This window comes from Oncorhynchus mykiss, chromosome 7, assembly GCF_057628025.1.
Source record: "Oncorhynchus mykiss isolate SJ-2025 chromosome 7, ASM5762802v1, whole genome shotgun sequence".
Classification (NCBI taxonomy): domain Eukaryota; kingdom Metazoa; phylum Chordata; class Actinopteri; order Salmoniformes; family Salmonidae; genus Oncorhynchus; species Oncorhynchus mykiss.
In genome coordinates, this window is record NC_143028.1 from 48375650 (window position 1) to 48401428 (window position 25779).

General features: G+C 44.5%; 1 protein-coding gene across 16 annotated transcripts in view; it reads left to right on the plus strand.

The window, feature by feature from the left end:
* Positions 1–25779, plus strand: part of LOC110528000 (ephrin type-B receptor 2) — a 161146-nt gene that overhangs the window by 99527 nt on the left and 35840 nt on the right. For all 16 annotated transcript variants that reach the window (XM_036983538.2, XM_036983543.2, XM_090241208.1 and 13 more), the window contains exons 4-5: positions 19970–20125; positions 23005–23340. In XM_036983538.2, the coding sequence (XP_036839433.1) occupies positions 19970–20125; positions 23005–23340 (492 nt within the window). The remainder of the gene's footprint in view (positions 1–19969; positions 20126–23004; positions 23341–25779) is intronic.

Consider the following 25779-nt stretch of genomic DNA (forward strand, 5'->3'; position numbering starts at 1 on the left):
ATGAAAGCTTGATGATGCATTCTAAGGAAAGAGACCATGTCTGTGATCTCGTCTGTAAGAGGGTTTTGCTGTATTTTCCTGTCTGTGACCTTGGCTGACAATGGTCCATAGTGCGTGTGTCTGTGTGTCCTGGATGGAATCCCATCACGTTTCCTCATCAAACTGTCATGGACCCTGCCTCCCCACGCCTGCGTCACTCCCATATTTTCTCACACTCCGGACGGGGATCTGTTTCTGAGCCCAACGGTCTCCCGACCCCCACCAGCCTCTCTTAGATAATCCTGCTGCCTCCAGGAACCCAAGACTAATCGACCACCAGTCTCCTCGGCACAGGCAGGCAGGCCACCACTGAGTTCCTAATCTCCCGGAGTTCTATTACGCCCCGCTTGGGTTTACTGACCTTTCGCTGACGCAAAAACAGGATTTTAGAAGCAAACTTGTATTAATGCAGTTTGTTTGTGTATGTGTTTAGCATCTGTGTGTCTGTGTCTGGAAGATACATGACAAACATGCAGAAGTATACCAGCATCACCAGAACAGAACAAAGATACAGTAGGCCAACCTTTGGGAAATACAGCAGTCTACATCCGCATTCTATTTGTCTTATAACCTTTTCATCACTTCAGTATTAATGTAAGAGATTAGATTTGTATCAGCCTGTCTGGATATGTCAGGTATGTGGCAGTGGAACGCTCAGAGGAGTGCCGGGGGAAAGCTAGCTAACCCTAGCACAGTGGCAGGGTATGGGTGCAGTACTCAAATCAAATCAGATTTTATTTGTCACATGCTTGGTAAACAACAGGTGTAAACCAACAGTGAAATGCTTACTTATGGGCCCTTCCCAACAATGCAGAGAGAAAGAAAATAGATAAATAATAAAAAAGTAAAACACTTAATAATAAAATAATTTGTTATAATAATAATACATTCACAATGAGTTACGATAAGTTGACTATATGCACAGGGTACCAGTACAGAGTCGATGTGCAGGGGTACGAGATAATTGAGGTAGATATGTACATATACCTTGGAATAAAGTGTCTAGGCAACAGGGTAGATAATAAACAGTAGCAGCAGCATATGTGATGAGTCAGAAGAGTTAGTGGAAAAGGGGTCAATGCACAGTCCGAGTAGCTATTTGGTTAACTACTTAACTAACTATTTAGAAGTCTTATGGCTTGGGGGTAGAAGCTGTTCAGGGTCCTGTTGGTTCCAGACTTGGTGCACCGGTACCGCTTTCCGTGTGGTAGCAGAGAGAACAGTCTATGACTTGGGTGGCTGGAGTCTGTGACAATTCTTAAGGCCTTCCTCTGACACCGCCTGGTATAGAGGTCCTGGAGGGCAGGGAAATTGTCCCCACTGATGTACTGGCTGTACGCACTACCCTCTATAGCACCTTGCGGTCGAATGCCAATCAGTTGTCATAGCAAGTGGTGATGCAGCCAGTCAAGATGCTCTCAGTGGTGCAGCTGTATAACCTTTTGAGGTTCTGAGGGCCCTGACAAATCTTTTGAGCCTCCTGAGGGAGAAAAGGCGTTGTCGTGCCCTCTTCACGACTATGTTGGAAATGCAGGAAATGCAGAAATTATAAAATTGCTGAAATTTGTTTTGGTTGAAGTTGAATTGAACAGTATAAAACAATCAGTATGGAGGAAGACTAATTGAAATCACTTAGAATGTATGTGTTGCCACTATAGGATCACTCACTACTGATAAAGCAAATGTATAACTTTCATTATTCAAAAACTAAAAATACCGTCATACCGTTTTTAAAAATACCGTGATATATTTTGGCCATATCGCCCAGCCCTAGATAGAGTTATGGTCAAATTTGCCTAATGGAGAGAGAGTGAGAACATTGTATGCATTTCTGTGTGGAGTAAAGGTGAGCAAGAGTTTTTTTCTGTACATTAAAATAACCAGCCAATAGGAGCGCCGCCTCTGGATGAGCATTTTCTTGTTTGCTTATGGCCTTATACAGCTCGTTGAGTGCAGTCTTAGTGCCAGCATTGGTTTGTGGGGGTAAATAGACAGCTATGAAAAACACAGATTAAAACGTTCTTGGTAAATTGTATGGTCTACAACTTACTATGAGGTATTCTAACTGAGGCGAGCAGAACATAAACTTTTCCTTAATATTAAAGATTGCCACTTGAGCTTCATAACCCGAAGCTGCCGTTCTGTCCTGCCGATGCATAGAAAAAACAGATAGATGTATATCTGTTCAGAAAAATAAGATATTACACCTTGTGTGTATGTATGTGTGTGTGTGTGTGTGTGTCAGGTGCGGTAATGTGTTTGTTTCAGTGCTGAGACATATTCTGTCTTGTGATGATAGACATCATCGTCCACCACCTGCCGCCATGGTGATGCCATGGGATAGGCTGCTGGGCATGGTTACTCCCAGTTCTCCATTCCCCCATCACTGAGGCACCCAGTTGCAAAAGGAGGCTTCCCTGCCAGTCTGAAGCTCATTCCCACTCTTTCTATTTTGCAATATCTGACCATCTATAGTGTCCTATAGCAGTGTGTGGTTATTTATTAAACCCATTAATGCAGTGGTTTATCTCTAGATCAATAGCTACAATACAATACATCTTGTTTATTTATGCCCTGGGGAATGGTACTTCTGGATCATAACTCTGTGACATATGGGTTGTTTAGACTATGGAAACAATTCCAACAAGGACACACCCTCTCCCATTCCACCAGTGTTTTATCATCTCTCTGAGAAAATGAAGGGTGAAAATGTGTATATTTCATTTTGAAGTACATTTGCTTCAGTGTCATGGAGGAGTGCCATTGTTCCACTGCGCAGCCATTTTGGATCTGCCAAATAAATAAGGAGGGGACAGGGAGGGAGAAGTGGCGGTGGCTCGGCTAGCCAGCGTTACCATGGCAACAAAGGCCATGCTCATCTCCCTCATGCCCAGGCTGTGTTGGCCCCGACTCGCTGCAGTGTGAGCTGGGTACTTAATTTCACTGACCCCCCCAGGTCTGGATTGAACAGGCTCCATTGATTAGGACAAATGGAGGGAAGCCCGGCTGGCCTAGCCCCTTTCTGTAACGGGGTTAAGGACATAGTCATGGAGGGTGGAAGACAATAAGAGCACCAAGATGAATAGCAGAGGCTTCCCTTGTTTTAGATGAATCAATTACATGTTTAAAGGCTAATCATTCAGTGTAAATGTTCTGGGGCACCACCTCACTCTGGATCTATGATTGAGCCGTTTAATGTATTCCACCCCTACATAGGCGTCATTAAACCTTTCAACTGAATCACCTCAGAACAATCCTCTGCCATTCAGACAGGCGCAGGTGTAGTGGCATAGGGAAGCTAGCCGTTGTTAAATAGCATGTGTGTGTGTATGTCTCCTGCTGCACAGTTTGTTTAGAGTTTGTGTCAGATGAGATACCAGGTGGAATCATGTTCTGGTGGTTTGCTCGTGTGGCTTGTTTTGACACACATTTTCATGAATCAGTGGATCTTTTTTAACACCCAGTTGACAAATGAAGTTATAAACTGTGTAGTTCGAGCCCTGTATGCTGATTGGCTGACAGCCGTGGTATACCACGGGTATGACAAAACATTTATTTTTACTGCTCTAATTACGTTGGTAACCAGTTTATAATAGCAATAAGGCACCTCGGGGGTTTGTGGTATATGACCAATATACCACGACTAAGTGCTGCATCCAGGCACTCTGCGTTGTGTCAGTCAAAAGAACAGCTTTTTGCTGTGGTATATTGGCCATATACCACACCCCCTCAGGCCTTATTGCTTAAGTATCTGATGAAGTATACGTGGGTCACAGGATAGGGGACATTTTGAGTTCTGCAGTGGTGAAATAGCAGGTTGATGTTTATTGTCACAAGTCTTGTCCTGGAGGCAAAACCGAATGATTTCCCCTTAGATAGGCCAGATGCAAAGTAAAAATTGGCTATATTATAAAAATGTATGAAAATAGGTTAGGGTTAAAGTTAGGGTTAGGTTTAAAATCTGATTTGATGTCTTTGTGGCTGTGCTAGCGAGTGACTACTCCGTAGAGCTGCCTCCAGAACAACATTCATGACGAAAAAAACGCTAATTGTGGTGGAATAGGGATAATTTTTCTTCACCTCTGTGAGGCTTGGATCATGTGTTGACATTATGCATGCAATATCAGGTACAGGCAAGAACGGGTTGATTCCTGAAAGGTGTTAGTCCATGATTGAGAACTGGATTGGCTCTGCAAAAAGGCCATGATGGTTCCTTGCCAACATAATACTTCAAAATGACATGTATAAACTGTACAGGTTTGGCAGTATTTATCAACCAGTGATAAAACACAGGGGGTTGAGGGATAGGTAGACAGGGTACCTCTGTTTGTTGAAATACTCTACATGAAATACTTCAAATGACAGCCACGACTTAAAATATTTATACAGTCGTGGCCACAAGTTTTGAGAATGACACAAATATTAATTTTCACAAAGTCATTGGAATCATTGTTATTCCTCTGTCAATCATGGTTACCTGCATGGAAACACATGTTGTCATCCTTGCTTTGCACAAAAAGGGCTTCACAGGCAAGGATATTGCTGCAACTAAATCAATAATTTATCGGATCATCAAGAACTTCAAGGAGAGCGGTTCAATTGTTGTGAAGAAGGCTTCAGGGCGACCAAGAAAGTCCAGCAAGCGCCAGAACCGTCTCCTAAAGTTGATTCAGCTGCGGGATCGGGGCACCACCAGTACAGAGCTTGCTCAGGAATGGCAGCAGCCAGGTGTGAGTGCATCTGCACGCACAGTGAGGCGAAGACTTTTGGAGGATGGCCTGGTGTCAAGAAGGGCAGCAAAGAAGCCACTTCTCTCCAGAAAAAACATCAGGGACAGACTGATATTCTGCAAAAGGTGCAGGGATTGGACTGCTGAGGATTGGGGTAAAGTCATTTTCTCTGATGAATCCCCTTTCCGATTGTTTGGGGCATCCGGAAAAAGCTTGTCTGGAGAAGACAAGGTGAGCGCTACCATCAGTCCTGTGTCATGCCAACAGTAAAGCATCTTGAGACTATTCGTGTGTGGGGTTGCTTCTCAGCTAAGGGTGTGGGCTCGCTCACAATTTTGCCTAAAATAAAGAAATATACCAAAACTTCCTCGGAGAGCAACTTCTCCCAACCATCCACGAACGGATGTGACGAGCTGCCTTTTCCAGCATGATGGAGCACCTTGCCATAAGGCAAAAGTGATGACTAAGTGGCTCGGAGAACAAAACATCGATATGTTGGGTCCATGGCCAGGAAACTCCCCAGACCTTAATCCCATTGAGAACTTGTGGTCAATCCTCAAGAGACGGGTGGACAAACAAAACCCCACCAATTCTGACAAACTCCAAGCATTGATTATGCAAGAATGGGCTGCCTTCAGTGGCCCAGAAGTTAATTGACAGCATGCCAAGGCGGATTGCAGAGGTCTTGAAAAAGAAGGATCAACACTGCAAATATTGACTATTTGCATCACCTTCATGTAATTGGCAATACAAGCATTTGACACTTATGAAATGCTTGTAATTATACTTCAGTATTCCATAGTAACATCTGACAAAATATCTAAAGACACTGATTCAGCAAACTTTGTGAAAATTAATATTTGTGTCATTCTCAAAACTTTTGGCCACGACTGTACAGTACCAGTCAAAAGTTTGGACACACTTCATTCCAGGATTTTTCTTTATTTCTACCATTTTCTACATTGTAGAATAATAGTGAAGACATCAAAATGAAGAAATAACACATATGTAATCATGTAGTAACCAAAAAATAGATTATTCAAAGTAGTGTCATGACGTTGGCCTGGGGGGTAGGTTTATGACAGTCATAAATATCTCTTCCCCCCTTTTTCATCTCTCTACCCTACTGAGGTTACATTTGCAAAACCCTTGGTTAACATAGAGATTCTGGGAACATCAGAAGGTGGGGGGGAAATTAACTATATTCTGGTAATCCGACCAATTGAACATATGCAGTGGTACTTAATGAATATGATGTCAGTTCGGTTGTCATCTGAGACATTCTCATCAATGATAAGATGACATAAACTCTACAGTGGGAAGTATACACATCAGAGTTATCGGATTCACATGGAATTGTTGTTCAATTTAAATGTTTGAATATGAAATTAATGTGATTTTAGCTTCTAAAATGTGAGATTTGGGTTTTCATAAGATAGGGCTGCTCAATCAGTGGCCCGCCCCTGTGAAGAGACATGGGCTATAAAACTTTTCAAACACGCCCTCCTCTCCCTTCCTATATAAGCCCTTGACGACAACATAACCTCCTGTTCTGAGGACGTGAGGACGACGGTCCTATGTCAGAATGGTTCAGATAATAACTGCAGAACGAAGCCAACATTAGCGTGAGCTTGGTTGCGAATGGTATGAACTTTGAACTCTTATTCACTACAGAAGTGATACCTCCTAGCCGTTGAGTTAGCAACAGCAGATGCAACGAGGGTTAGGAAGGAACAGACAGAGTATCCCGTCTATCACCCAACGACGTTACTACAACATATCCAATTGACAACCAGAGACATTCTTCAAAGGACTCGGTTTGGCAACACGGCCTTCCATCTACCATCAACCTACCGGAGCGCAACTCAGAGTAAATATTTATTGCATTTTCCTTTTCCAAATGGGCGGTAATTTAGAATGCATCAGATACTGTATTTACGATAGCACAGCTTCTCCCTGTGTCCCACAATCTTCCCACTCTTTCACTCAAACCCAGCCCCTTTCCTTTGTGTAACAAGCTGTCATTTCTGTTCCGCCCGCTAGGGACGTTTTCCTTTATGATGAAATTTGTAATCAAGTTATGATTTAATTATGTGTATGTGTAATTCTGTGTGATTAGTTATGTATTTAGTAAATAAATAATTAAACCCAATTTTGTATTGCTGATTCAAATTGTTAGCCAGGGTTCGTGCAGATAACCAAGAATTTACAACTTTCAGATGAGACTGAATTAAGAGGACGATTAATATTGACTGCTATGGATGTAAAATATTACTAGGTCTTTAAGAGTTTATTCGGAAGATAACAGCTCTATAAATATTATTTAGTGGTGCCCGACTCTCTAGTTAATTACATTTACATGATTAGCTCAATCAGGTGGTATTAATTACGGATAAATTATTTTATAGAATAGCATGTCATATCACTTAATCCGGCATAGCCAAAGACACGACAGTAGACACCCTTTGCCTTGATGACAGCTTTGCACACTCTTGGCATTCTCTAAACCAGCTTCATGAGGAATGATTTTTCAACATTCTTGAAAGAGTTCCCACATATGCAGAGAACTTGTTGGCTGCTTTTCCTTCACCTTGCGGTCCAACTCATCCCAAACTATCTCAATTGGGTTGAGGTCGGGTGATTATGGAGGCCAGGTAGTCTGATGCAGCACTCCATCACTCTCCTTCTTGGTCAAATAGCCCTTACGCATCCTGGAGGTGTGTTTTGGGTTTGTTCTGTTGAAAAACAAATGACAGTCCCACTAAGCGCAAACCAGATGGAATGGTGTATCGCTGCAGAGCGATGTTGTAGCCAAGCTGGTTAATTGTGCCTTGAATTCTAAATAAATCACAGACAGTGTCACCAGCAATGCACCCTCACACCATCAAACCTCCTCCATGCTTCACGGTGGGAACCACACATGCAAAGATCATCCGTTCACCTACTCTGTGTCTCACAAAGACACGGCGGTTTGAACCAAAAATCTCAAATTTGGACTCATCAGACCAAAGGACAGATTTCCTCTGGTCTAATGTCCATTGCTCTCTTCTTCTTATTGGTGTCCTATAGTAGTGGTTTCTTTGCAGCAATTCGACCATGAAGGCCTGATTCACGCATCCTCCTCTGAACAGTTGACATTCTGTTACTTGAACTCTGTGAAGCATTTATTTGGACTGCAATCTGAGGTGCAGTTAACCTCTAATGAATTTATCCTCTGCAGCAGAGGTAACTCTGGGTCTTCCTTTCCTGTGGCGGTCCTCATGAGAGCCAGGTTTCATCATAGCGCTTGATGGTTTTAATGACTGCACTTGAAGAAACTTTTAAAGTTCTTGACATTTTCTGTATGACTGACCTTCATGTCTTAAAGTAATGATGGACTGTCATTTCTCTTTGCTTATTTGAGCAGTTCTTAACATAATATGGACTTGGTCTTTTACCAAATAGGGCTATCTTCTGTATACCACCCCTACCTTGTCACTACACAACTGATTGGCTCAAACGGATTAATGAAAGAAATTCCACAAATTACCTTTTAACAAGGCACACCTGTTAAGTGAAATGCATTCCAGGTGATTAATTATTGAAGCTGGTTGAGAGAATGCCAAATGTGTGCAAAGCTGTCACCAAGGCAAAAGGTGGCTACTTTGAAGAATCTTGATTTGTTTAACACTTTTTTGGTTACTACATGATTCCGTATGTAGAAAATAGTAAAAATATAGAAACACCCTTGAACGAGTAGGTGTGTCCAAACTTTTGATGGGACATACGTATGTGTATGTGTGTGTGACTAGGTGGGCTCGGTGCAGCTGTTGTTTTTTCTGTTGAAGATTGAATGGATAATAGAATTCAGACTCCCCATCGTCTCATTAAATCCTTGTGGTCAGAAGTGATATCATCTCTAATAAATACACTCCAGGGATAGGAGGCTTCAGATATGAGACACAGATTATGAATATGATACCCAGGGTTTCGTAAATGACGATCTTTATCTTACTATGTGTGTGTGTGGCGTGTGTGTGTGTATGTGCTTGTACGTGTGTGGGTACGTCAGAGGGTTACATAGGGACAGTGACAGGATTCAATGCCAGCTGCTCCCTGCAATGCCACCCCCACCCATCCCACTACCCCATGTTGCCTCTTTGTCTCCAGTGACGGGCAACACAGTCCCTTTATGCCTCCTGTCCATCATGCACACCCCACCTTGGGGAGCCTCTGTCACTAAGGGCTGGACTAGTACTGCTCACTGGCTTTGTTTGGACAGAGGGAGAGACAGAGAGAGAGAGAGGGAAAGAGAGAGGGAAAGAGAGAGGTAATGAGAGAGAGAGAGAGAGAGAGAGAGAGAGAGAGAGAGAGAGAGGCCCCTCCTCCATGCACACAGTAGAGACAGCCTCTGTCAGCTATTTCCTGCATCTGTCTCTTGGCAACAAAAGATCCCTCACTGCATGCTTCTCACCTACCCGGGATACCCACAGCCATCCGGGGATTAGTTGTTTTGTGCTAGGTGAAAAAATACTGCCCAGGGCTTTTGATACGGATGATTTCAATCAACAAATCATTGACAGGAATTCAAAGAATCCTCTTATTGTCATGTACACGTTGAAGTGGAACAGAAAGTGTTTTAACTACTTTTCAGATATGAAACAGACAATCATAATATCAGTCAAAATATCAAATTCCCAGTTTTGCTACAAACCAACTTTACAAGATGTTTTAAAAATAGGTTATATTTGACAAAACAAGTCCATGACGTAGAGTAAGGCAGAATAGATGGATGCAGTTCAATGCATGATTAATATAATTCACCAATACATTTCTTGGTAGTCCAACAAATATTGCTATCAGGTTGTAAATCACAGCTGGCCTGGTACATTGTTTGCTTCCTCCAGCCATTCGGGATGCACTGTTTCAGTTACAATGACTCAATATGTTCGACAAAAACTGACAAATGTAACCAAGGCCTGGAATGTCAATACAATCAAATTAGCAAGGGCAATGGTCACAAGTCAGTCATAATGTGGCTAATGGGCTAGCTTATTTATTTTTCTCCCTATTTATTTAGCAAGCTAAAAACCTGGAGCCTAATGTTTGCTGGTGCTGGGAGGATGTTGTCATTGTACGAGTGGGTAAGTTGACAACTTCCCCCCTCCCCCATATCGTTTTTCTGTTATCCACAGTTAGCATATCTCTCAGTTGTCAATCAAATGTATTTGGCATCTATCAAATGGGCGGGTAGGCAGGCAAGTTCCCATTTATTTGTTAAAACGTGGGTTGGGACGGGCATGCATTGGCAGGCAAGCTGCAGGGCGAGCAGACTACTATTCCACATTGTTTATGAGTGCAATTCTGACGGCCAACTGACAAAGTTTGAGAGGGGTTATCTACTGTTCCCTCATTAGATTTTAGTTTGTCTCGCTTTGGCTAACATTAGTTGTTGGTTTTGTCGTTGTTGATGTGCATAGGCAACTGAGGGAGAGTTAGCATTTCATGGTTGTTTGATTGATAGGAACGTAACGTTTCCAAATGTAAGAGGACACCTGTGGGATTTACATATTTGCAGAAATCTATTCAGGTGTATTTATGGCTTTTGGTGAATGATTTCTAATAATCTAAAGTCGGGTGTTGCTACTGCCTCTAATTACACAGTCCAGTTCAAAGTGAATGATGGGAGGCCCGTTTAAGTAGCTGAATTTGTCGCTAGAATCTTTTACCAAGAAAAGTCGCTAGAGGGGTCTGCCTATGTGGTAAATAGCTTATTTGCATATTGGCCTATTGTAACTCTGATTGGCTATGGCACACTGGGCTGTGTAGACTCCGGTCCTGGACATGACACATGTTTTTATTAGGTTTTATTTACTGCAGTGTCTATTAATTGTCCAAACGGACAGCTGCTTTCCCAGTCTATATTGCTATAGAATTCTCACAAATGCCTTACTCTATGTCAGTCCCAAACATTCTCTGAATGTATGAAAACGTGAAAATGAGTGCTTACTTGTCAGAAAATAACAACAAAGGCATCATATTCTTTCTGGGGGTGTATATGAACAAATGTTAATACTATTTCATGTTGTTAAAATGCTGTCCGTTCCACTTTAACGCCGTGGTTGTCTACAGGAGGTGCTCCCTCTCCTCTTTCTCCTCCTCCTGTTCTAGACAGTGTCTCTGATCACTGCTCGAAGCTCTAGGTGCAGCATGCGGAACGGTGAGGTCCTCCATGACAGGAGCTCCTGTTTCCCAGGCAACAGCCTGTCCTTGAGAAAAGGGTACATTTGGGAGTTTAGGGGCCAGGGCTCTGACAGTCGACGTCAAAACTCAGAAAGACTCCAAACACATTGATATGGATAGTGTAGTGGAGACACGCATACTCCCTAAAATACACCTATGAATCATAGCATGTTGTGTGTGTGTGTGTGTTTATATGTGTTTGTATGTGCTCTGTATATGTGTGTGTGCGCGCTGTGTGCCCTCCCTTCCCCCTATCCCAGAGGCGCGATACATTTCATAAAGCAAAAAGCATGATTTCATTATCCAAGATATTACTGTTCCAGTAAGGGGGAAATGTCATGACCAACTGCTTTATCAACCCCAATCCCCATGTTGTTGGGTATGTCCTGAGTATTGGCAGGTAAGCTGTTCCCATGGGAGGGGGTGTATAAGGGTATGTGTTCATGTCCTTTGTCCCCCTCACAGTGACGGGAGAAATTCTGACACGAGATCACTCCTACATCGTCCTGTTTCCTACTTGTCCCTTACGTCTCAAATTCTCAACAGAGAATTCCCGTTCAAGTGCTGATGGAGAAAGTCCTTTTTTTCTCCCCATCCTGGATCACTGTAACACTCCCAGTACAATAGCCACCATGACTCTCTTAAATCATGGTAGCATGCAGTGCTGAGTGAATCTGCGTTGAATCAGTCTGGGAGATACAGCTATGTGCTTTATGTAACACCATTCACAGTGTGAAGTGTTGCAGTACAAAGCCAGTAGAGTAGAATACAGTAACTCCTTTTAGCACCTGTCTGAAATGCCTTGTGTGGATAAAGACAGGAGCAGACTCTTGTCCTCCTTACCACTGACAACATCAGTGACTATAATGAGCTGGGGAGGAGTAACACCTACAGTACCAGTCAAACGTTTGGACACACCTACTCATTCCAGGGTTTTCCTTTATTTTTACTATTTTCTACATTGTAGAATAGTAGTGAAGACATCAACACCATGAAATAACATGTGAAATCATGTAGTAACCAAAAAAGTGTTTTATATTTTAGGTTCTTCAAAGTAGCCACCCTTTGCCTTGATGACAGCTTTGCAAACTCTTTCAATTCTTTCAACCAGCTTCATGAGGTAGTCACCTGGAATGCTTTTCCAACAGTCTTGAAGGAGTTCCCACATATGCTGAGTACTTGTTGGCTGCTTTTTCTTCACTCTGCTGTTCATCTCATCCCAAACCATCTTAATTGGGTTGAGGTCAGGTTATTGTGGAGGCCAGGTCATCTGGTGCAGCACTTCACAACTCTCCTTCTTGGTCAAATTTTTATTTAACTAGGCAAGTCAGTTAAGAACAAATTCTTATTTTCAATGACGGCCTAGGAACAGTGGGTTAACTGCCTGTTCAGGGGCAGAACGACAGATTTGTACCTTGTCAGCTCGGGGGTTTGAACTTGCAACCTTCCGGTTACTAGTCCAACTCTCTAACCACTAGGCTGTCCCAATTAAGGAGCCTGGAGGTTTGTTTTGGGTTATTGTCCTTTTGAAAAACAAATGATAGTCCCACTAAACCCAAACCAGATGGGATGGTGTATCGCTGCAGAATTCTGTGGTAGCCATGCTGGCTAAGTATGCCTTGAATTCTAAATAAATCACAGACAGTGTCACCAGCAAAGCACCCCCACACCATTACACCTGCTCCTCCATGCTCCACTGTGGGAACCAGACATCTGGAGATTATCCGTTCACCTACTCTGCGTCTCACAAAGACACGGCGGTTGGAAACAAAAATTTCAAATTTGGACTCATCAGACCAAAGGACAGGTTTCCTCTGGTCTAATGTACATTGCTTGTGTTTCTTGGCCCAAGCAAGTCTATTCTTCTTATTGATGTCCTATAGTAGTGGTTTCTTTGCAGCAATTTTACCATAAAGGCCTGATTCACGCATCCTCCTCTGAACAGTTGATGTTGCGATGTGTCTGTTACTTGAACTCTGTGAAGCATTTATTTGGACTGCCATCTGATGTGCAGTTAGTTGCCAATTTCTGAGGCTGGTAACTCTAATGAACTTATCATTTGCAGCAGAGGTAACTCTGGGTCTTCCATTCCTGTGAAGGATTGACTGACCTTCATGTCTTAAAGTAATGATGGACTGTTGTTTCTCTTTGCTTATTTAAGCTGTTCTTGCCATAATTTGGACATTTTTTTCCAAATAGGGCTATCTTCCGTTTGCCAACCCTACCTTGTCACTACACAACTAATTGGCTCAAACACATTAAGGAAACAAATTACACAAATGAAGTTTTAACAAGTCACATCTGTTAACTGAAATACATTCCAGGTGACTACCTCATGAATCTGGTTGAGAGAATGCCAAGAGTGTGCAATGCTGTCATCAAGGCAAAAGGTGGCTACTTTGAAGAATCTCAAATCTCAAATATATTTTGATTTGTTTAACACTTTTTTTGGTTACTACATGATTCCATATGTATTATTTCATAGTTGTGATGTCTTCACTATTATTCTACAATGTAGAAAATAGTAGAAATAAAGAAAAATCCTTGAATGACTAGGTGTGTCCAAACTTTTGACTGGTACTGTACATTCCACTTGACGTACCATTGTGTAACTTCACCAGAGAGCATGATTTAGCAACTGAGGATCAATATGTCAAGTATGGGTTTTTGTGTGCTTGACAACGGTCATCTCTATAGGCAATTCAATGCTGTATGTATCTTCCTATTTTGCTATTTCTTGTGATCATCCTAATTATCAGTAGGGAGATAAGGGGAGTTTCAGAGGTAGCTCCTGTGACTGCAGGCAGGAGATGTAGCAGGTTGAGGTTGACAGGGCATCTTTAATGAAGATTAATTATTTTACAGGGGTCTGCCTGACTCTCTCAGGCCACACCCCAACCATCTGCAGCCTCATATACCGAGGCCGGGGCTCGAGGGTCTACCTCCAACCTGATTGGCCCCCTGGACCCTCCAGAGAGCAAGCTGTCAAGTGATCTGCCTGCATGAAATGACCCTTCACAATTTTTTGTGTCGGCACAAATGCCTGTAATTTTACCATACCCCATTTCAGTTTTTATTCTCAGTGTGGAAAAAAATGAGGAAGGGAAAAAAAAGCAGCAGTGAAAATTCCAGACATTATTACTGTGCTGCATGTATGGCTCCAGAGATTCTTCCCTTTCATCTTTCCCCCATTCTATTGACACATGGTAGTTATCAGACACTATGGAAATACTGTGGTTAAGACACTTTTCCCTTTGCTGATTATACATTTTGGCGGTATTTATGACCTGATAATCATTACGACTGCGTGGTGTTCCAACTCAAGGAACACTATGGATATGTCGTTTGAATGAGAAAGATAATGTTTGCCACATGTGACAATAAGGTATGGGGAGAGGGTCTAAGTGTGTAGAGGTGTTCGTTGGTTTCTTACGTGTAATGAATGGGGATAATGAATGAGGACGTTGGGTTTCTGGAAATAACTTTACTGCTGTTATCAGGTTACAACATTTTTAATCCACCAGCAGATTATTTTTAGTGAGCTACTATGTTGACCTGGCCCTTGTGCCTTTTGTCCTTGAATGCTAACCCATACCACAGTTATACTGGGGGTTGTTTTGCGCTGAACTCATGTACTCTGTGCCCCAGTGAGAGAAACCTCTGATACCAAGACTGGGGTACAGAGTACATCTGAGCCTGGTATTTGGCACCTAGGAGATGTATAGTTAGCTGAAATTGTCCTCTGGGCTGTGGCCAGGGGTTGTTTATAAATGCATTCTGTCAGCATTGTGTGTGCGTGCGTGCGTGCGTGTGTGTGTGTTGGGACATGTGCCGGCTTTCTAGTCTGTATTGTGAGCCTGGGCCCTCCCCTCTCCAGCTGTTGAGAGGCCATTTCCCAGGTGTCACACGTTTCCTACTAATCTCCCACTCACACGGGCTCCGCCGTAGCACCTAATCTGTCTCCATGGCGCCCGCTGGGTGGATTTGGGTTGGATGCTGTCTGAGGAGAGCTCACTGACAACTGTAGAGGAACATAGCTTAGAGCAGGGGCACTGACAATGACTCACCTCCCACCTGCCAGATCCTTCTGCAGATACACACACTCACACACACATTCATGCATAATTAATACACAATGACAACATAGACTTACATACATGTGCAGTCTTCACACACATAGAATGTAAGATGAAAGCAGCCATCACTCACTGGGCCTTGAGGGGACTGCACAACCAGTGAAGGCTGCTGTTCTGACCCCAGCCTCTGAATCACTGTGAAGTCCAGCCCTCTCCTCATTAGTGCAAGTGGGCGTCCAACTTACTCACACAGGAAGTGTTCCTGTCCTGTCCAGGAAATGGAGAGAAGCTTAATTTACGTCCAGTAGGTCATTGGTCAACCTCACACCCTGCTCCCCAGTGCAAGCCACGTCGAGATACAGGCACGCTAATTGCATCAGACAGGGAAACCTAGAGAGGGAAATTAATATCTAATTTGTGCCTGTGTGTGGGGTGAAGCGAATGCCAGTCGTCTAATTGCTTTCACACCTCCTTGATTGAATTAGCTGGCGCGGCCCGGGCCCTAATTGAATTCTGGGGCCCTGTGTGTCACTGCTCAGCCAAATAGAAGTGTGTTCCCTAAGGAAGGGTCGGCATGAAGGGGACAGACTGGCTTTACCTACACCCCCTACCTACAATATGGATGCTCTCCTTAGGTTAACTTGTGGCCATGGCTTGCACAGCTGGCTGGCCCATCACAAGGTTAGCTCCTCATCACAGAGTAAACCACTGCAGAGTAAACATCTCAGGATTCAGAACAGTACAAGTGTATTCACTGTCCATATTATAGCTAACAGTTTTTGCTCTTCTAATTTGGATCCGATTTGCTCCTTCATCGGACAGTGAGTATGGTACAAAACAGCCCCTCCCTCTTTATGGTATATCCTTAATAAGGGATAACATCTGATCTATTTTTCCCAGTGATCCAAATTGTTTATACAGAAGACAGACAGTAAACAGAGAGCAGAAGTGCCATGACGACCAAGCCCATCGCTCCCTACAGTGGCCCTCTCTCTCTGTGACAATAGAAAACGTCCACACAGAGAAGCCCTGTGACTGCCCATTTTCACAGCTTTCAGCACTTTTTTTCTGCTGCGCTAACAAAACCTCACACCTCCAGTTCTTTCCCATCCAGCCTTTTGTCTTTCACACGCACACATAATGAACACTCACACACGCACGTACGCACACACACGCACACACACCTTACCCCTTTCTGTCCCTTGTCTCTTTTTGAATGCTGCTTTCATTAAATTCAGCATTTTTGGGGGCTGGTTTTGAAGCAGCTGAATAGGAGGAATGGGGAAACAGGAGAGGGCGTGGGGGGTGTGGACAAAGGACCTCTCTGTCGGGCGGGGTTGCTGGGGGACGGGGACGGGGATGGGAGAGGTGTGGAACAGGTCATGGGTTTCTCTCAATAGACATGCCTTTGGCTGGATTAGTGGCTGTTATCAGCCAGATGATTCCCTGGCCATGGTAAGGCACTGCACAGCTCAGACAGCCATGATGGAAATGTCAAATGCCCAGCCTTTGTTTGGGTTCTTCCTGACTGTCTGGGCACACCGTTTTGCTGCTGTGCTGCCTGCATATATTTCTGTCTGTGTGTGTGTGTGCGTCTGCGCGTTTGTGTACGTGTGTGTGCATGTACTGTATGTGTCTGTACGTGCACGTGTGTGTGTTGTGTGTGTCTGTTCAAACTGAGCTGGAGAAGCCAGATGCACTGTCAGCTCAGAATGCTTCCAGTAGAGTGGCTGGCTTCATCATCAGCACTGCCACTGAAAACAATGGAGCCCCACCTTTTCACACAGACTAGGCTGGATACAGTGGCTTTGAGCTGCAGGTTCTCTCTTTCAATTAACATAAATTTGCCTGGCTGAAACTTCCCGGAAGCCTTTGAAACAACCAGCAAATTACCTGCTGTAAAACCTGACTGGCTCCCTGGCACGGAGGACTTACCTCTCACAATACCCTCTTTATACAGTGAGTCAACAGTACTCCCAAATCAATTCTTTATGTCAGGATGTGTTATTAAAGTTCATAACACAGACAGAAAGGGTTGGGCTCTAGCCAGTCACTGAGTTGCCTCTGCTCTGGAGAACAGCAGTCATTGAGATGTGACAGCCAAGCCTTTCCTTTCTTGGCGTGTGCCTGGAACCACTTTGAGGTGATCTGGACCCTTTGACACAGCTGACACTAAATTAAATCTGAAGTGTTTATAAATTCCATTAGAATGTTTCTGTGCGCCTTTTCTTCTTGACTTAATGCAGCGTTTCATCACTTCTGTCAAAATCCAGAAAGCTGAGAAAACGTGCTTATTTATTTAAGGATATTAATAGAGACATATATTTTAAAAGAATCAAAAGGAGGGAAAATAAAACTCCAGCGATGAATATTCCCCTCATTATTACCTCCCCTTGCCAGAGGGATGTCTGAAGCTGCATCATAATAAGGCTTTAGCCATTGCATGTTGACTGAGCGAGTTGAGGGAGATTGTGATCAAACAGCTCAACACCACCAATCTGAGTGAGGAGGGAATCAAAGTGCTGATCTGCTTTTTAATCAGAGCTATGTACTCGTCCGCAGGGTACATCTGACACCGAGCAGCTCCCCAGCCCTCCAACACAGCCTCTTGAAAGACTGGTGGAATCCCCCCCCCCCAAAAAAAAAAATATAAGGCCCTGGTGGTGACAAGCTGAGCCCCACATCTAACACAGCCTGGTCTGTCTGTTTCTCTGTCTGTCAGTCTGTCTGTGTCTTTGTCTGTCAGTCTTTCTATCTCTGTCATGGATGCTAGAGGACAGTAGGAACAATAAAGACAGAAAAAGCGATACCTGGCCATATCCGGCTACCAAACAATAGACAATAGGCCTAGTTGTTGACACTGTTCCCCCTTCCCAACTCCCTCTTCCATATAAAACATGCTTGCCCTAAACACCCATTACTCAATCCTAAGCGCCGCCTACTGCCTTCTGTCTTTCTCTTCTTCTCTCCTCTGCTCCACCTCTTCTCTTTTCCCTCTCCCTGGCTCTTTCTGCTATTTTCTTTGGTGGCGCTCCTCTGAGCTCTTCACTGCCATAGACCACTGTGTTCTTTAGTCTCAGTCCCAATCCACAGATCTGTAGCTGGGGCCTCATTCAGTGACTCTGGTGACTGGCAGTGTGAATGTGCCGGCCTCATGTTTCACTCTGTACCAGGTCGCTTTCCACCATCAATCACAGGAGAAGAAAAATATATTGAGACTAATATTTATTGAAGAGCTTGATCAGGTTTCCTCCATTTTATCCCCAATACTACTTCCTGTGACTGATGTTTATGACAATGATCTTTCCACAGGATGCATCAGCCTCACTGAAAATGTTGCTCTGTTTGTGTGACACTTTTTTTCTAAGGAATCTGAGTTTGATGGGCCAGGGCCAGGGATTGGGCTACTAAAGCACAGCAGTGCTCTAGTGTGTGCAGCAGTTTTGGACAGAGGATGATGATTGAGATGTGTTTTCCAGGGAGTTTGTGGGGAGTTGGGATTGGAAAAGAGCAGTAATCCTGCTCCAGCATGGTGTTCCAGCATGGTGCTCCAGCATTGTGCTCCAGCATGGTGTTCCAGCATGGTGTTCCAGCATGGTGCTCTAGCATGGTGCTCCAGCATGGTGCTCCAGCATGGTGCTCCAGCATGGTGTTCCAGCATGGTCACTGGGAACTGGTATCTGTCTTCCTAGTATAAACAGTGGGATTGAACCCAGACTTATCCTGCCTTGTGATTTGACCTTCTCCAAATAAAGTTCCAGCTGCAGACGTTTCCATATGACACACACTTTAATCCAGCTGTAATTGGCAGCTCAGACCAGGGATGATAGGGAAATGACGGTTTTATTATTCCTAGATATGGAACATAGTGAGAGTTTGTGAGATGGGTTATGGTGCAGAGTATTCAACAGGATAAGGATCCCTCCAGATGTTTTTTTTTTTTATCCCAGTGTTACATAATGTATCACAGGATAGCTCTCAGGTAGCATTGGCATAAGGACATTCATAACTGTGTGAAGGTCATTCATAAGTGTGGCACCTCCTGTGTGTGAATTTTTCATGTGTGACTTTAGCTCGTAGCGAGTCCCCACACTACTCCATTTCCTCCTTTTACGGATGGGGAGACAGGGAGGGAGGTGGGTGGTGATTATCTCAAGCTATACCAACCTCAGCTGGTTTGGCCCCAGTACAAAAACAGCTCTTGACATGGTCCTTGAGCAGGGGCTGCTGTGCATTCTGGGAAGGGTTCCGCTGTGTGTGTGTGTGTGGCGGGAGTGGGGGCAGGAGTGGGGGGTAACTGAGGTAAGGATGAAGAGGATATCAGGGAGAGTGAGTTTCACTGTAAATGGTAGTGCTTGACTGCTTTTTTTTTTTTTACATGCGTACCCATGCACACACACACACACACACACACACACACACACACACACACACACACACACACACACACACACACACACACACACACACACACAGTTTTGATGCAGTAGTGTGTGATCACCACCCCTAACCATGGCTGTAAGTTTTCCTGCCACTCTCCCAGCAAGAGTAGAGGATCTTTAAAGAGCACTTAACAGGAAGTAGACCACTCCAGAGGGTCTCAGGCAATTAGTGTGCTGTGAGCATGCTAAATAATTAAAGTTAAACACAGTACTGTACATGTTATGTTGTCTGTTGTTATCTCCACAGAGAAACCCTCACATGCGAGGAGGTTGCACTAATGTATATTCATGCTCAACTGTGATCTGTGTTAGTCTCTTTTGCATTGTGGTCTCTGGACCACATGTCTCGTAAAGTGAGATGAAGCCAAACAGGGAATAAAACTGACCAAACATGAAATACAGTATGTAAATGGGGATATGTTAATATCTCGTCTCTCCCTCTCTTCTGTTTTTATCCCAGCTTGTCCATCGGGCTTCTTCAAGCCTATACAGGGTGATGTATCCTGCATGCAGTGTCCAATCAACAGCCGCACCACCAACGAAGGAGCCACTAACTGTGTGTGCCGCAACGGTTACTATCGCACTGACTCAGATCCCTTCCAGATGCCATGCACAAGTATGTACTATCGACCAACACACACACACACACACACACACACACACACACACACACACACACACACACACACACACACACACACTCTTTTAATTTCACACCCTGGTCCTGAGGAACTGAGAGGAATCAAAGATCAAAGGACACCAGAGCCTCTCTGAGCAGAAACAGAGGCCTGTCAGAGAGCAGTCCCTCACATACACCCAGCACTGCCAACAGGTCTGGCCCAAAACACATAGGCCAGCCTACCCACCTCACATCACAGAGCCCTACTGCCCTCAGCCAGAGCAGAGGTTACTGGGCCAGGCCATGCAGCATTGTAGTGGGACAGACAGGGAGAATAGACTAGGCCTAGATTCCTCTTGTCATGCCAATGAAGCCATTTGAATTTGTGGTTAACGGAGGGTCTAAGAAAAGAGAAAGAGAACACAGGCGGGATAAAGATTAAGGGGAAGACATGAACACAGAGAGGGAGAGAGAGGAATAGGCAGTATATATAGTGTGCTGAGAGAGAGAGGGAGAGAGAGAGAGAGAGAGAGAGAGAGAGCTCCTTTCACAACCGTGGCTGATTTTTTTCTCCTTCCCTCCTCTGTGAAAGGGAGAGGGACAGAAATATTTGAGCGCCTCCAACAAAGGAGATTTGCATAAGCCCGGCTCTGGGAACAGAGCAGCTGTTGTGAATGAGAAAGCAGCGTCACGTCGCTGGTATTAAACGCAGCGGGCCCGGGATGATTAAAAGAGGGAAACAGGCCCATCTGAGTGGCCCTCAAGCTAACAGGGGCCATTAGCCGCCCATTCCAGCCCTCCCCAGGAAAGAGACGATGTTTAGGAGGCTGTTTTGCGTGAGAGAGAGAGAGAGAGAGAGAGAGAGAGAGAGAGAGAGAGAGACACAGAGGGCTTCAATGGGCATTGCTCCAGGCCTGGAGGTCTGTTAATGGGAGCCAATTAAAAGGGCGGTTAAATAAGTGATCAATTCAGGTTTACGACTTTATGGGCAGGGGGAATTTTGTTGTTTATCTCATTAGCCCTGGAGAGGGCATCCTCCCTAATTAGCTGCACATGCCCGTAAAAGATAAACAGTACTCATTGTGTGTTTGTTTGGGCTGTCAGTCAAATGTGATGCCATGGGGAATGTTACTTTCAACCAATAATGCCTCTATAAGTAGTGGTTGTGTATGAGCAACAGTCACTTTCTCTGTCCTGCAGTACATATGATGCTCTGCTATACATAACCAACAGATTGATACAAATATGTGACAACATGGACATGAAGTCATCCTATCTTCATGTTGATGTCCAGTGTGTTTAAATGGGCTTCCTGGGGGAAGGATTTAGTTGAGCATACCAGGCAAAGACCTCAAAGAGACTATACTGTATTTGTAGGAGTGTGGGTTCTCTCTCCTCCAGTGAAAGGGTTATTTGAGTAGGGTGATACTAGTTCTGGTATTCCTACCCTCAAGAACTCCAAGGACACAGGAAACCTAATTCCCCTGCCAACATCTGAATTAAATGTCATGAAGTAGTTATTTTGAACTAACTAGAGTACATTGAGTCCATTAGTTTTTCTTACACCTTAAATCTGTAGACAAACCACACTCCACATACACTATATATACAAAAGTACGGATACCACATCAAATTAGTGGATTCGGCTATTTCAGCCACACCCGTTGCTGCCAGGTGTATAAAATAGAGCACACAGCCATGCAATCTTCATAGACAAACATTGGCAGTAGAATGGCCTTACTGAAAAGCTCAGTGACTTTCAACATGGCACCGTCATAGGATGCCACCTTACCAACAAGTCAGTTCGTAAAAGTTCTGCCTTGCTGGAGCTGGCCTGATCAGCTGTAAGTGCTGTTATTGTGAAGTGGAAACATCTAGGAGCAAAAATGGCACAGCCGCAAAGTGGAAGGCCACACAAGCTCACAGAACGGTACCGCCGGGTGCTGAAGCGCATAGCATGTCTGTCCTCAATTGCAGCACTTACTACTGCGTTCCAAACTGCCCCTGGACGCAACGTCAGCGCAGTAACAGTTTGTCTGGAGCTTCATGAAATGGGTTTCCATGGCCGAGCAGCTGCACACAAGCCTAAGATCACCATGCGCAATGCCAAGTGTCGCCTGGAGTGGTGTAAAGCTCGCCGCCATTAGACTCTGCAGCAGTGGAAACGCATTCTCTAGAGTGATGAATCACGCTTCACCATTTGGCAGTCCAATGGACAAATCTGCATTTGGCAGATGCCAGGAGAACACTACCTGCCAGAATGCATAGTGCCAACTGTAATGTTTGGTGGAGGAGGAATAATGGTCTGGGGTGTTTTTTTATGGTTCGGGCTAGGCCCCTTAGTTCCAGTGAAGGGAAATCCTAATCCTACAGCATACAATGGCATTCTAGATGATTCTGTGCATCCAACTTTGTGGCAACAGTTTGGGGAAGGCCCTTTCCTGTTTAGTATGGCAATGCCCCCGTGAATAAATCGAGGTCCTACAGAAATTGTTTGTCGAGATCAGTGTGGAAGAATGTGTGTGTGGAACCCCATCAAACACCTTTGGGATGAATTGGAACGCCGACTGTGAGCCAGGCCTAATCATCCAACATCAGTGCCCGACCTCACTAATGCTCTTGTGGCTGAATGGAAGCAAGTCTCAACAGACATGTTCCAACATCTAGTGGAAAGCCTTCCCAGAAGAGTGGAGGCTGTTATAGCAGCAAAGGGGGGACAAACTTCAAATGAATGCCCATGATTTAGGAATGAAATGTTTCGACGAGCAGGCGACCACATTCTTTTGGTCATGTAGTGTATGAGACCACTGTAAATGCTTCTCACATTCCAAACAGAAACCATCTCAGTTGACTGTCTATTGTCTGTGTGTTTCCAGCGGTGCCATCGGCTCCTCAGAACGTTCTGTCTATCGTGAATGAGACGTCTCTGATACTGGAGTGGCAGCCTCCTAGAGAGTCAGGTGGCCGTGAGGACGTGGTCTTCAACATCATCTGTAAGAGCTGTGGAGGTGGCCGGGGAGGCTGCACGCGCTGTGGGGACAATGTCCAGTTTGTACCCCGCCAGCTGGGTCTGACAGAGCCACGTGTTTACATCAGTGACCTGCTGGCGCACACACAGTACACCTTCGAGGTGCAGGCCGTCAATGGGGTCTCCGAGCAGAGCCCCTACTCACCACAGTACTCCTCCGTCAACATCACAACCAACCAGGCTGGTGAGTACACTCTTCCTTATGCTCTCTATGTCTCTCTCGCAGGCACACACACACACACGCACAATGACGCAGTTTCATATTCCTCTAGTGTGTAGTAAGTATGCATATTTGTTCTTAAACAGGAGTGAGAGGATTGTTGATGACATCACAGGCAGGGTTTGATGGCCTCTTGGTCCCCAGAGTGTGACCTCATCAGGGCTCTCAGACAGAGTAACTCAGCTTAGTGAGCACGACACTCCCTCCTGTCTCCCCTGACTGCTGCGTGGTGATTACAGTCCTAACATCTCAGGCCCTTTGCTTCATCCAGCCACTCAGTTCTAGTGTTACTTATTAAGTTTATGAAGTCTTTGGTAATAAGCCTTGAATTCACTATGATCCCCATGCCCTCTACGAGCTGCCTTAAAAACTGCACCCAAAATAGTAATGGGAAGATTAGTAAGAAGCCATTGTATTTTCAGTGAATAATAACCTCTAATGAAAAACAGGTCTGTTTGTGATTGGCCTAACTTTTTCATCTGTGGGATCTTGGAGAAACATGCTGCAATCAATGTCTACTGTAACTATGGTAGCCGTGCATGTTTTCCACTGTGTGCTTTGTGGTTGTAAATGACTGCGCCTCCATTATCTAATCCAAGCAGCAGAATTGATTTGCTCTTTAATTGTCTGTATGAGACGCATCATTTGGTGTGCCAGGCTGTGCTGCCGGAGCACTGATGAGCGGGGATACAGGCTACAGGCTGTATCTATGCCAGGGCTTTGTGTCCTGTTGGCAGTATGAGTAAGTGCCTGTCATCTCTCATCTGACTGGCCTTCTATGACTGAGCTCCCCAAGGCCCTGTGTTACTGTGGATTATTAAAGTGGACATATAAAACTTCTCCCTCCAACTTACATTCTTACGTGGATGTGACTCACTATGATTCAAGCGAGGAAGTTTGCAGAGATGCATGTAAGATAAAAGGTATTGAAAAGGAAGAAACAGTTATGCATTCTGTGGGATACACTATATGGGCCTCATACAGCACATTTCAACACATTTGAATCAGATTTGTTTTTAAATCAGCGTGCAATACTAGTACTGTAGGTTGCATCCTGTAGTCAGTCAAATAATAATGCTTAAAAACATCTCTCTGAGTTATTGATATAACTTGTGTTTAAAATCGATGTTTGAATGAAAGAACCACCTCTTTTTGATGGTGTGTTTTGAAGTAAGTGGTTATTTTGTGTGTATGTGGGAGGTGGCGGGGGGTAATGACGGCCTCAGAGTGCAGTAAAGCCTTCTAATGAGGCCCCTGCCTTAACTCTCACACACTGGGCCACAAGTCTGCCACCCCTGCCCCAGCCATAGAGTCCTGGCGGAAATTGGGGGGCTCTGCACTGAAGTGGCCGTCACTTTGTATTACAGCTACAGAGCTCCCGTCAGAGAGAGCTGTTAAAGAGACTGAACTCTGGCTCTCTCCCCCTCCCCCTGCCCTGTGACCAGCCTGGGTCCTGCCTGGGACAGAGGGGCAGTGCTGTGTGGTTCCACAGTGGGCTGGGGCCGGGGTCAGTGGGACCAGGGGCCCGTAATTGTGTCTGGTTTGGGAAGCTTGGAGGTTACATAAACATCATGTCACCCCTAATTAGCAGTGCCGGCCCCGTACCTCCTCCTTACCTTACAGAGAGAAAGTGAGTGTGCGTGAGTGTGTGTGTGTGTGTGTGTGTGTGTGTGTATTTTTGTTAATCAGACACATTTGGAACCTAAAGCTATGTGCTGGGGGCTTGAAAGAAACAAATAAATAAGTAAATTGGATGTGACTGGCGTGAAAGTGTTCCTCATGTGAACGACTCCCGTTCTCGGCTGCTGGAATTTGTTGACGAGGGGGAAACGAACGGGGTGTGAGGAGACGAGGGTAAGTTCTCATTCACCACCCCCAAACAAGCACATTACACATACTGTAACCCCCACCACACTCTGTTATGCTCATCAACAGTTTTCCTGTGACTGAGGACGTGCATGGTTGCCTAATAGTGCAGTATTTATTTTCATACTGTAGAGTCAGTCACATAATAAAGTGACGCTTGTTTTGTGAGGATATGACTAATTCCCACAAAATCAGAAAGGGTTCTGATTTTGGCCTTGATAAATAGCCCAGAAATCCTCATAATGATGAGTCACAACCGAACTATTCACTAATGATCAGCTTTTCTCCATCAAATATTGAAAAGAGATGATCAACGCAATGTTTTCCATAATATTTAATGGTGGGCCTATAAACAATGAAAAGAGAAAGAGCGAGAGAAGGACAGACAGAAAGAAAGGGAGAGAAGAGAGAAGTAGGGAGAGTGAAAAAAGGGAGAGGGGGAGAGAGAGGTAATTTGGTGTGGCTCTGAGGCAGCACGTCTGTGGCAGAGGAGGGGTGGCGGAACAGAGTGAGAGTTTTTTTAGTGAGACACAAATG